Source organism: Dicentrarchus labrax, unplaced genomic scaffold, assembly GCF_905237075.1.
Source record: "Dicentrarchus labrax unplaced genomic scaffold, dlabrax2021, whole genome shotgun sequence".
In the NCBI taxonomy this organism is placed as follows: Eukaryota; Metazoa; Chordata; class Actinopteri; family Moronidae; genus Dicentrarchus; species Dicentrarchus labrax.
In genome coordinates, this window is record NW_026136702.1 from 26,668,259 (window position 1) to 26,681,480 (window position 13,222).

Here is a 13,222-nt window from a genome sequence, read left to right on the forward strand (position 1 = left end):
GATGTTTTAGAGCTTATCGAGGGGAACTATCCACAAGAGATGATACCTTTTTGACATAATGTGTGGTAGTGAAAGAGCATCAGTGGAGGGGCTCGCAGGCTGAGAGGGAAATTAAGAGGTTGTTGGTTTTAGTGACTAACTGTTCATCAGAATGATAGCCTGTCGGTAGAAACTGTTCTATGTGTTCCTATAGGGTATTGCTCACTTACGATTACCTGTCATAATTTAGACAATGGTGTCATGTTATCAAAAACCGTTAATTACTACTACTTCTACTGTAGGTTTAATTTTTATCTATAAGTTACATCTCCCAGTGAGCGATTCATATGTCCCAGCTTTATGATATGACCTGAATGCATCATAAGACGTGTCTCATTTCCCAGCTTCCTCTGCACTTCCTGCTTTCCACCGCAGCAGTGACAGACGGAACGAAAACAAAATGCGATAAATGAACTTTACTGCTGAGCTGTGATCAGTGACAGCGTTATTAACGCTTACTGACAGATCGTTTAAATGTCAGTTCTCTGTTCCTGAGGCGTGTTGTAGTACTATAAAGTCAAACATGCAGTTCTCTCCCACCAACGGAGATTTCACGTTTGTCTCCTCGACAGAGGCTGAAGGTAGGCTAATGCCAGCACAGCACTGCGGCTAGCAGGCCTTACAGGAGCTAACCACTCACCTGGTTACCTGCTTTATTTTAGCTATCGTTAAGTAGCGCAGTCATTCGGATACACAAACTTTCAGAAGAAAAGTAACGTTAGTATCTAGGTGTGTGCCATTCGAAGTTGCTAATGTTACTGAACAGTATTTAAGGAGCAAGCTATCGTTAGCTAGCTAACGTTAGTTACCTAGTATGTTGCAGTATTGATACGTGTCGCTCACTGTTTACTAACAGAAAGTAATTGACTAACTGGAACCTGTATGTGATCTTGCTTATTGTCCAAGTTATGAATCCATTAACATAAGACATTAAAGGGCTGCTAGTAGTCATTGGGCTCTATGACGAAGCACAATTGTGAGCTACCTTCCACACCTAACCTTATAACGATATATATATATATATATATATATATATATTATATAACGTTAACCACACTCCTGTTTACACTGCTCACTCCACCGCCTAATACTGTAACATAAGGAAGTAATGTACGCACAATGGATTGTAGATGATAATAAACCTTATTAATGACCAACAATCAACATAGAGATACGTTGTATTCTGTAAACGCCTTTTTACCTACGGTACGTATTTATTTAACAGAGTTCTTTATTAATCCTAAAAATAAATGACAGTGTTGAAGTAGCTAACTTACCTTAATACATAAATCAGTGGTTCTCAACCCCGGGTCCAGGGGTCCTTGAGAGAGGTTAAGTGAGAGACAGCACAGCCAGAATAATAGTAACAATAACAACTTTAATAGTTAGGGATTGAGATGCACCATATTGTTTATTTTTTGTCATTTAAAAATACGATTACTTGTAGTTTGATGGCAAGAAAGACTGACATGTAGTGAACAAAAATGTATGATTTAACGTTACTGTTCCATAGCTCTGTTCTAACCAAATCTAACTGACATCACTTTTGTTTTAACCACAACAACAAACAACAGTTGTGACTCTTCAAATGTTCATTAATTTTTTCTGGGAAAGTTCTTTTAAAAAATATATTTATATTATTATGGACCAATCATTTATCAGCTGTAATTTATTATTATATACATAGTAATATAACATTTCCCATTATCAGCCCATAATTTATCAGTCTTATACATTCTCAGTTCATAATAATAAGAATGTATTTTGAATTCTTATGCAAAACATTTGGTATGCTTTATGTTCTATGAAAGCCAAAGTATGATTGTGAAGTTCTTTGATGAAAAAATAAATGAACATTTGAAGAGTCAGAATTGTTAGTTTTTGTTGCGTTAGTTAACGCTATAGATAGATAGATAGATAGATAGATAGATAGATAACTTTATTAATCCCACAATGGGGAAATTCACTTGTCACAGCAACATTTGAGTGAAATAAATAGCCTACAGATATTTTAAAAAAAAACAGGAACATTTCTATAGCCTACAGCAGGTCCACGGTCTTATTGTCTCTGATGGTGCATGTGACAAACTGGTGGAAGGTTGGGAGTGTGGATGAGAGAGAGAAACGTGGTTGAAGTCCCCTGTGGTGGTGATGATGATGAAGGCCTCCGTGGTGGGGGTGATGATGAAGGCCTCCGGGTGTTTCGTTTGTAGTCCTGCAGTCACAGTGTGGATGATGTCACGCGCTGCTTCTGCTTTCCCAGACGGAGGAATATAGACAGTGATGGCGATAACACTAGAAAGCAACCACTGGATGAGTTGGACTAACCTGGCTAACAGGGCTAAGCCAACAAGTATGCTACAGTTGATAGACAACAACTGCCAAACCTTTCTTACGCAACTGTTAAACATATCATGTCTGTGGGATTTTGTCATACCACAGAGCTCAGCGGCACCATCAGCGCCCCGGACATTAAACTGAACATAGGCGGTGAGAGTGCTAAAGATCCGTATGCCACCACCTTCCTGAGGCAGCGAGGCTACGGCTGGCTGCTAGAGGTGGAGGAGGAGGACAATGAAGAGACCAAACCTCTCCTGTGAGTACATGTCATCACTCTCACTCATCTTAACCCTTTATTTAATCTGTAAGGTATAATGGATCTTCACAGCAGCCATTTTGGCAAATAAATAGTAGGGTAAACACAGGTGTTACCAATGATATTTTAGGTCAAACAGAGTCAAGTGATAAAACAGCTTTCTGATTTAGTTATTTATAACTTACAGAAACAGTAGTTCACCTTATCATCCCCTCTCTTCGTCACTCTCTCACAGTCTGTGCATGTACGTGTATGAGAGACAAAGTTCATGCCTTTAATGAAGGGTTACTTGTTTTATCTGTTATTTAGCAATAGAGAACACTTTTGGAACAATTCATTTGTTTATTTAGCCGACTACTGTGGGCAGAGAAGAAAGATGGCACTGTGGACAGCTACTAGCTGCTCCCAGCAGCAGGATCAGGTTCTTGGAGAGTGCCATGGGGCTCAGTCCTAACAACTTTGCTACTGTAATGCATAATGTTGGCAGTTTGTGGGTCAGGTCTCTTACTTATTGGGGGAAAACATAACATATTTAAGTGATTTAAACCAGCCTAGTTAAAGTCAACTTTTTAAATTTTTAATTTGAAAAAAAATGATTTTTTCGTACAGGCAGTCACCTTTATTCTGTAGTACCCGATAGAAACTAATCTAACCCTGTGGGCACAACCAGTCAGAGTGCTTCATGGATTCATTTCATCAGTTGAGTTGTTAAGAGCAGGCATGGCTGCATTCAGGACAGGCAGGCATGCTATTGGAGCGGAGCCATGTAAACTATAAATGTAACAGTAAGTGTTTTTACCAGCAACTGAATATACTGACTGAGGTTAACCCTGGAGCAGTAGAGGAGTGTCCCCTATGATCCTCTAAATCAGTCTGGCTGAAGCTGGTTGTTTTTTGTTTTTTTTAAATCTACATAATGCTCCATATTAAATGGTCCAGCAGAAATTTGCTTTATAGCCTGGTACCAAAACACGTTTGGTCTCTTTTGGTATATAACTCACCTGTTTGAATTATATTAAGTATCACATTTACTGGTATGCATAATTAAGGGCATGGTCGAGTGACAAGCTGGTGCCGACACATGCTGTTAGTCGGAAGTCAGAACTGCAAAGATGGCGATGGCCAGAGCTGACCACACTTAGGGTCTTCAGAAACCTGTGGGTGACGTCACAGAGACTACGTCCAGTCTTTTATTGCTTCAGACGTAGCAGTCTATGACACAAATGCTTGTTAAAATAATGGTAAATGGACCTGTACTTGTATAACGTATAAGTCTTCTGACTACTCAAAGCGCTTTTACACTCATTCACACGGTGATAGCAAACAGAACCTAACTCATACATTCATTCACATTCACACCGATGCCACAGCACCGGGAGCAATTTGCTCTTATCCTTCCTCAATAATAATAATACGACATGCGGCAGGGAGGAACCGGAGATCGAACCAACAACCTTCCGATTAGTGGACGACCCGTTCCACCCCTGAGCCACAGCCCTGTTAATGTAGTTCAGTTGTTTCTATTGTATATAGATTTGTTTATTTTGTCATTACAATGTCCTCTTGTCTGTGTGAGCAGGGAGGAGCTGGACATTGACCTGAAGGACATCTACTACAAAATCCGATGTGTGCTGATGCCAATGCCATCGCTGGGATACAACCGGCAGGTGGTCAGAGACAACCCGGACTTCTGGGGCCCTCTAGCCGTGGTTCTGCTCTTCTCCATGATCTCCATCTATGGACAGTTCAGGGTGAGCAGGGCACAGTGAACACCACTGTGTTATCTGCATTCATGACTTCGACCATGTGTCCCACACTATATTTTAACAGCTGGTAGTTTTTGGGTACTGTAAAACTTGTAATAAAAATAGGGTCCCAAATACAGTGCTGTGAAAAAGTATTTGCCCCCTTCCTGATTTCTTATTTGTTTGCATATTTGTCACACTTAAATGTTTCCGATCCTCAAACCAATTTTAATATTAGACAAAGATAACCTGAGTAAATACAAAATGCAGTTTTTAAATTATGATTTAATTAATAAAAGGGAAAAAAGCCCCTATGTGAGAAAGTAATTGCCCCCCTTGTTAAATCATGAATTAACTGCGATTACCCACATTCTTTTGGAAACTGTGTTCAATTTCACTTGCCACACCCAGGCCTGATTACTGCCAGACATGTTGAATCAAGAAATCACTTAAATAGAACCTGTCTGACAAAGTGAAGTAGGCTAAAAGATCTAACAAAGCAACACATAATGCCGTGATGTAAAGAAATTTAAGAACAGATGAGAAACAAAATCATTGACATCTGTCAGTCTGGAAAGGGTTACAAGCCATCTCTAAGGCTTTGGGACTCTAGGGAACCCTGGTGAGAGCTGTTATCCACAAATGGAAAAAACTTGGAACAGTGGTGAACCTTCCCAGGGGTACCGGCCTACCAAAATTACTCCAAGAGTGCATCGACGACTGATCCAGGAGGTCACAAAAGAACCCAGAACAACATCTAAAGAACTGCAGGCCTCGCTTGCCTCAGTTAAGGTCAGTGTTCATGATTCAACAATAAGAAAAAGACTGGGCAAAAATGGCATCCATGGGAGAGTTCCAAGTTCCAAGTTCCAATACCACTGCTGACCAAAAAGTCTTGGCCTGCTTTGCTGCTTCAGGACCTCGACGACTTGCTGCAATTAATGGAACCATGAATTCTGCTCTCTACCAGAAAATCCTGAAGGAGATTGTCCAACCATCAGTTTGTGACCTTAAGTTCAATCACACTTGGGTTTTGCAGCAGGACAATGATCCGAAACACACCAGCAGGTCCACCAAAATGAAGGTCTTGGAGTGGCTTAGTCAAAGTCCGGACTTAAATCCGATTGAGATGCTGTGGCATGACCTTATACAGGCCGTTCATGCTCGAAAAACCCTCCAATGTGGCTGAATTTAAAAAATTCTGCAAAGAAGAATGAGCCAAAATTCCTCCATAGCGATGTGAAAGACTCATTGCCAGTTATCGCAAACGCTTGATTGCAGTTGTTACTGCCAAGGGTGGCAAAACCAGTTTTTAGGTTTAGGGGGCAATTACTTTTTCACATAGGGCCAGGTAGGTTTAGATAGCTTTTTCCCCTTAATAAAAAAATGAAAATTTATTTATCTTTGTCTAATATTAAAATTTGTTGTATCTGAAATATTTTAGTGTGACAAATATGCAAAAAAAAAAAGAAATCAGAAACGGGTCAAATACTTTTTCACAGCACTGTAGATGTAGGTCTCTTTTACAAGCCTGGGGTGGCTACCTGTTGTGACAAATAAATGCAGTTCTTAAATCCCATCAGGTCACCTGCTTGAGCAAGTTCTAAGTGCTTAGATCCCCTACACAAATATAAATGTTTGTATAAACTTTTGTCAAGATGGACACTGAATATTATTTAGATCAGTTAGATTCTCCACAATTCATGGCACGGTAAACGAGAGAGAAGGAAAAAAGTGCTGACTCCCTACCTCATTAAGCCTATACAAGTCTGAATGCTGGGTATTGGCTGCTATAAAACAATGTTCACGTTGTCATGGCAGTGGCACAGAGAAAAAGTACGGCCTGAAATTTAAGCCGTAGTTGTCAAATTTGCTGAACAAAACTCAGGAGGAGCAGCACTATTACATAGTATTTCCCACCTTTGCTGAGCAAGAGTTTGTGTTAAAGGAATTAAATGCCTGCACCACACAGATGCCTGTCCCCAATAAAGGCAGGGTGATTTCAGAGCAAATAAATTCCTTAGTTTTATGGTATACACCATTAAAAAAAAAGCATACTGGGAGACTATAACTATAAAAGGTCCGGATTGCCCAGAGTCATCTGGATGGCGAAAAACGGATTAGCCCTGCCTCTCTAGCCTTTAACCTCAGCCTCCGCCGCTAGACGCATCATAACAACAACAACAATGGCGAACTATTACTACTTGTTTGTAAACAGCGCATGCTCCATGGCTTCTCTTCCGGTTTTAGTGTATTGGTGTGGCGGCGTCACAGCGCCACATACAGGCCTGGCATATGTACTACAGCGTTTTGGGTTGTTTCAGTGAATCGGTGTGGACGCAGATATTTCTGGAAACGACACCGTGTTCACAAACATTTTTTCTGAAACAACATCGGATTGGGTGAGGCCGCGTATTCGTGAGGACAGGCCCTAACTTACAAAAAGATAAATAGGTAGAATCTAGTCTGTTGTGGTAACTTCTCCCAGTTTTCTGTCTTGACACTAAAGTCTACTTTTCTTCCCTAGGTTGTGTCTTGGATCATCACCATCTGGATATTTGGATCACTAACAATCTTCCTGCTGGCTCGTGTTCTTGGTGGTGAGGTAAGTGCCGCTGACACCTAGTCATCCTTAGCAGCCAGTCAATATACAGTAAGACATGACTCCAACTTGTTCTTGTAGAAACATTTTCTTACGGAGTCCTGTTGTTCTTTTGAGCAGGTTTCCTTCGGCCAGGTTCTGGGAGTGATTGGATATTCCCTTCTTCCCCTCATCGTTATAGCTCCACTGCTCTTAGTGATTGGAGGGTTTGAGGTGGTTTCTACACTAATCAAAGTGAGTCAAGGACCACACATTAATAGTCTTTTTATTTTTCATGTTGTGTAAAAATTCAACTTTAAATGTATAATGTGTGTGATAACAGTTGGAAGGAGAGAGAATCTAATTCCTGCCTGTAAAGTCACAATGTGTGATGTTTATCTATTGTTTTCTGCGCTCAGGTAGTGTGCATTAACTCTTCAAAAAAGCACCAGTTTTATCACGATAACTCAAGGGCTGCCCCCGAAAAGTAGATAATTCCAATCATCAGTCGAGAAGACATTCTGTCAGTCAAACCTCTGCACTTAAGTTTATTGGACTGTCAGTGAACTCAGCTAAACTTCTTTTGAACCTGACACTGGTCCAACCTCCTCCACTGTGACTCTTTAGCTCAACAGCCCGGCAGGGGAGTTGCCTGGAGTACACTGGGATTTTATAACTGAACTTTGGACAGGACAATCGCTTTTATGGTGTGGGTCTTGCGGGGTGAAATAAACAGATTTTGCTATAAATAATGCAATAAACAGATAAAAGGATGCCTAAATAACTACATCATGATGGTGAATTGTAAAAAGTCTGAATTCATACTAAGACGACAAACAACTTTTAAAATGCTTGTTTTTGGTTGATCAGGGCTTAGTTCATAGTAAAGTAAAACCGATAGCTGGAATTCAGAGCAAGATATAGATCTTTCACAATAACTAATAACTAAAATAATCAATAAATATTGATGAATAAATGTTAACTTATTGTCTCCTCTGATCTTTCAGCTCTTTGGCGTGTTCTGGGCTGCTTACAGTGCTGCTTCGCTGCTCGTCGGAGATGAATTTAAAACAAAGAAGCCCCTCCTCATATATCCCATTTTCCTTTTGTATATCTACTTCCTATCACTATATACTGGTGTGTGACTGGATGAAGTGATACTGTGGACCTTTTCATGAACAGTGACCCTTGAGCATGGTGTGGGGGGTGGGGGGGGGAACCAGGATTTTTTTTAAAAGATGTTTATTTCTTTTTTAACTCTGTTCTAGACAGTGGGATGTTGGGAATATACATCAATGTATATAGTTTTGTCTCTTATGTCGTTGGTCAATAAAATGCATTGTGCTTTTACAGCTTAAAATTGGGTATGCAGACTTCTCGTTCAGCAGTGCAATACAGTCCCCATAGTTCTGTATTTACTAGTAGTACATGAAGTAGGAAGTAGTCATAGGGTTGTATATTAATTTGAGGTTGTTGTTTTTTTTACACTTTGTCACACAAAAGAATGTGGTGCCAAATATTTGTGTGTGTGTATATGTTCAAGGAAGAATCTGAGAAAAAAGACAGCACCGCACAGAAAGGAGATTGTCAGTGTTATGCACTGTAATGTTCTATGACAAGTGTCCATTTATGCTTTTCATTTTTCACACTTGTTTTCTTAATTTATGGATTTCAGCAGCAGAAGCAGGTCAACTAAATCATTGTCTACTAAGTGTGGTGCCTTGTTTTTCTATCCATGTCCTGGTTGTCAACTGTTTAATACAGGAATATAATTATTTGATCAATAATTACAGTAAGTGAATAGTTATTTGTCAGTTAAACATCTGGTATTACCTGACTGATTGCTGTCTTATATACAGTATACACAGCTGGTCACAGTAATATATTGAACATTGCTGTATATTGCAACCACTGTTGGGCAGTAACTTATTACTAGTAATAATATTAAAGTAATACGATAACTTTCCCCAGTAACAAGTACTGTAACTAGTTACTACTAATCTTCAGTAATAGTAATACAATTAAAGCTGCAAGCAGCGTTAGACAGGACCTCGCACTCCACGCAACTCGGGGCGCGCTGCGACCGCGTCACGTGCGGACCACAACGTGAAAATTTCATGTAAATCAGCTCAGAATTGCCACGCAGTGCTTACTTTCTGTTGCCAGTAGGTGGCGCTATCACTATGTCTGAATATTGTCATGTAGACGTGTTCAAGGCGGGACTGTTATCAAACACTTGAAGTTTCAATGAGATTGGACCACGTACAAAATTCCTGTAGGGGGCACTACACACACGACAAACACGATTTTTGGTATGTGAGCTACAGGCACCACTCTACATGTGCCCTGTGAATTTCATATTCATAACTATTACGGTGTCCACACAGTGATATACCCTGCCACCAGAGCGCCACCTAGTGGCGGATTGTTGACACGTTTTTTAGCAAGCCTCAGGGAGCCATGCTCAAGCATCGTACCAAGTTTCGTTTTCATCACACGTGCCGATGCGGAGATATAAACTTCTTCATTTTAAAGAGCGCCACCTTGTGGCAATGGCTTGAAATTGGGCACGATGCCTAAGGAAGACATGGGGAACTATGGACCCAAGTTTGGTGTCAATCGAACATACCAAGGTGGAGAAATGGTCCACTTCCTTTCTTGACGAAAAATTTACAGGAAGTGCTGATTTTATAACGTGCTTATTTTTTGAATTAACAAAATTCTTTGAATTACTTATTTATAAGAATGGTCCCCAGCTACGTGAAAAATGTTGTGTGAATCGGACAAAGCGCATTGGAGGAACACGAAAAAGTTGTTTATGGACATTTCGCGCTCTAGCGGAGATAAATTATAGGTGGAAGTGGGCCTATATGGGGAGATTCAGCTCCATTCATCGAACATGTGGATACAAGGTTTTTGAATATGCGACAAACGATGCAGGAGTTATTAGCCTAAACGCACTTTTCATGATAGTAGCGCCACCTTGTGGCCGACCCGAAAGCACCGCATAGAATATCAAATTTTTCACCACGCCTGACCACTTTGCCAAATAAAATTGAGTTTTCGTATATGTTCAGGGGGGCAAAAACGCAGACAAAGGCGCTAAAAATAATAATAGGTAAGAATAATAAGAAACATAACAAATACAATAGGGACCTCCAGTGGTCGCTAATTACCCCCAAAAAATTATGAGTTACAACCTTGCTATTGTCACTCCCTACTGATTTGAAATCCAACAATCCAATCACATCTTTGGATTCATTTTTGTTAGTCTGAATTTTGGGGACAAGTACAATTGTGGGGGGGAAATAGCAGAAAAGTATTAAAACTAGCAGTGTTATTTAATTAATTACTGTTGGCAGGGAATAGTGAGTAATAAGTTATAACATAACTTTAAAACGAGTAATAAATGTTTTGAGTAACTAGCCCAACACTGATTGTAACATCCTTCAGATCGTCTCTATAGGTTGGATTTACTCGCAGTATTACATTCAAAATACTAGTTTACAGTTATAAGGTCACAAATAGCAGTGTCCCAATTCTATAATACATCACTTTACAGATGCTATGTGTGTAATGTTGTCACACTGTGAAAGTTAAGCATACCAAAAATTGCACACAGAACGAGACTTACGAGTGCACAGTCATGCTTGTGGCTCTGTGATGTACGGAATGCTCACATTGGCATGCTAAGATGCTAAAGCAGGTGCACTGTTTACCATGTTCACCATGATAGTGTAGCTTGCTAAAATTAGCTAATTAGCACTTAACATAATGTGCAGCAGAGGCTGATGGCAATGTCATTAGTTTTACAGGTATTTTATCATAAACCAAAGTGTTGGACAAAGTAAAAATTTGACCTGATGGTGGCAGTGAGAAGATTGATTACGCTGGTTCTGATGGGGAACATGAGTGTCTGTACCAAATTTGATGGAACTCCATCTAACAGATGTTGAGACATTTTACTCAAAACAACATGCCATCCAAAGTCAACAGGGCACATCCTCTCATGACTGTCCGTACCACATTGTGTTCCAATCTGTCCAGCAGATGTTCAGAACCAAATTTCATCTGAATCTAAACATCACAAGATATTTCACTAAAGGCCTGCCCTTGTGAAACTGGTGTCTTATAGTAGATAAAAAGTTAAAGACATATCTTGTAAAGCTTACAGTGGTATACGTTTTAACAGCTTTTGTGTTTGTACATTCAGATACAGAAGAAATGTATTGTTTGGAATTGACAAAAGTTGGTTAAAAATTTAGATTTGTGAAAATAGAATTTGGTCAAAATAATAAACAAATTAATCGAATAGAACTGTGAACAGATTCCTGTCATATTCAGTAAATACAAACATTGTAACATATAGTGAGGATAGGTACGAGGTCTCCACAAAACATAACAAGTACAACTTCAATGTCTTTATTGAGTTTCTGCAAATATCGATTAGTTGGGTAAAGCCTGGGAATCATTTGAAAGGAAATCTGTGTTCTAATGGCTGGTTAATGCTGTCCATGACTTTATGCCAGTGACAGCCTTTAAACTCTGTTCAGTGGGATTTATATACAAACCTGCAAACTCCCAATGACCAGTAACCATGCGTTTCTGTCATTATCAGCCAAACTATCAATAAGATGTTCCACCATACAGCTGGATTTTAGAGCCTCCCGCACACTTACAAAAATCAGGTATATAGGCAGCATATGGGCACTTCATATGTATATGTGTATATACTGTATATACATATACACAAACACGAGTTGCCTCAATCATCCAATCAGAGGACCACAGTGATTAGTTTAACAGATGATCACCTTACAAGAGTTTAGACAGTAATTCTGATTGTGACAACAAAAAACTATATACAGAGAATTGTATAAATAGCTCATCTCTGATCAATATTCTATCCAGTACATCCCAAACCAGCTCAATGTGGATTAGGTCTGGTGGCTGTGCTGGCCACTTCATGTTTTCAAGCTTACCATCTTGTTCTTTTGGTTTTGGGTCATTATCTTGCTCTAGGATGAACCCCGACCAACTAGGCTCATACCAGAGGGTACTGCATGGCACTGAAGAATGCTGTGGTAGCCGTTTCGGTACAGGGTGCCTATCACTCTGTACAAGTCACCGACCCTGGATCCAGCAAAACAGCCCCAGACCATCATGCTTCCTCCTCCATGTTTGATAGGTGATGACACACACTGAGGAACCATCTTTTCGCCTAATCAGCGGCGTACGAAAATCCTGCGTGAAGATTTAAAAGTTTTGATTCACCAGTCCACCTTCCAGTCTTCAGTGGTGTTTGGCAGTGTTTCATGGCCCAGGCAAGCCTCTTTTTCCTCATTCTGACGTCTTAGCAATGGATTTCTTGCTGCAACTCTACCTGTCAAACCTACAGCTCGATGTCTTCTCTTTACAGTTGAAACTGTTGAAGTTTGACGAGCGCCCGGTTAGCTCAGTCGGTAGAGCTGGCGACCCATATACGGAGTTGCTGCAGCGGCCTGGGTTTGAATCCGACCTGCGGCCCTTTGCTGCGTGTCGTTCCCTCTCTCTGCCCCCCTTTCCTCTCTATCTTCTGCTGTCCCTATCTAATACAGGCATGAAAAGGCCAAAAAAATTACTTAAAAAAAAAAAAAAAAAAGCTGTGTTTGAAGCTGTTGTCCTGTGAGCTGCCTATCATGCAAGCTGTTGACTCTCAGAAACCTGAGTAAACCTGTAAACCTTTTTCCTCCCCCCATGAGTTTGTTTCATTAATTCTAATCGCAGCAACACGCAGGCCAACGTGCAGGAGGCACAGCGCACGCGACCGACCAGATACTGTGTGTGGAGCGGACTAACCTGGACTCCTTAGTTATTGTCCTTGGTGACTTTAACAGAGGAAACCTCAGCCACGAACTTCCAAAATACAAACAGTTTATTAAATGCCTGACCAGAGAGGAGAACACACTGGATCACTGTTACACTACAGTCAGCAGAGCCATACTGGGCCTCTCTGACCACATCATGGTCCACCTGATTCCTTCATACAGGCAGAAATTAAAGCTCTGTAAACCTTTTGTGAGGACCTCAAAGCAGTGGACTAGTGAAGCTGCGGAGGATCTCCAGGCGTGTTTGGACTCTACTGACTGGGATGTGTTCAGGACTGCTACTGAAAGTCTGGACGAAGACAGAGACTGTAACGTCATGCATCAGCTTTTGTGAGGACTGCTGTATTCCATCACGCACCAGGGTGAGTTATAACAATGACAAACCCTGGTTCAC

At 40.5% G+C, this 13,222-nt stretch overlaps 1 protein-coding gene across 1 annotated transcript; it reads left to right on the forward strand.

The window, feature by feature from the left end:
* Positions 1-384: 384 nt before the first annotated feature.
* Positions 385-8,672, forward strand: yipf4 (Yip1 domain family, member 4). Its single transcript, XM_051424482.1, has 6 exons — positions 385-620; positions 2,482-2,635; positions 4,215-4,386; positions 6,908-6,985; positions 7,103-7,216; positions 7,969-8,672. The coding sequence occupies exons 1-6, from the start codon at positions 563-565 to the stop codon at positions 8,104-8,106; spliced, it is 714 nt and encodes a 237-aa protein (XP_051280442.1). The 5' UTR covers positions 385-562; the 3' UTR covers positions 8,107-8,672.
* Positions 8,673-13,222: the final 4,550 nt, after the last annotated feature.

Excerpts from the sequence above, each read along its gene's own strand:
- yipf4 (XM_051424482.1), top strand. The coding sequence starts at position 563 with ATGCAGTTCTCTCCCACCAACGGAGATTTCACGTTTGTCTCCTCGACA. Across the intron at positions 621-2,481 it reads CTCCTCGACAGAGGCTGAAG|AGCTCAGCGGCACCATCAGC; the intron begins GTAGGCTAATGC and ends GTCATACCACAG. Across the intron at positions 2,636-4,214 it reads GAAGAGACCAAACCTCTCCT|GGAGGAGCTGGACATTGACC; the intron begins GTGAGTACATGT and ends CTGTGTGAGCAG.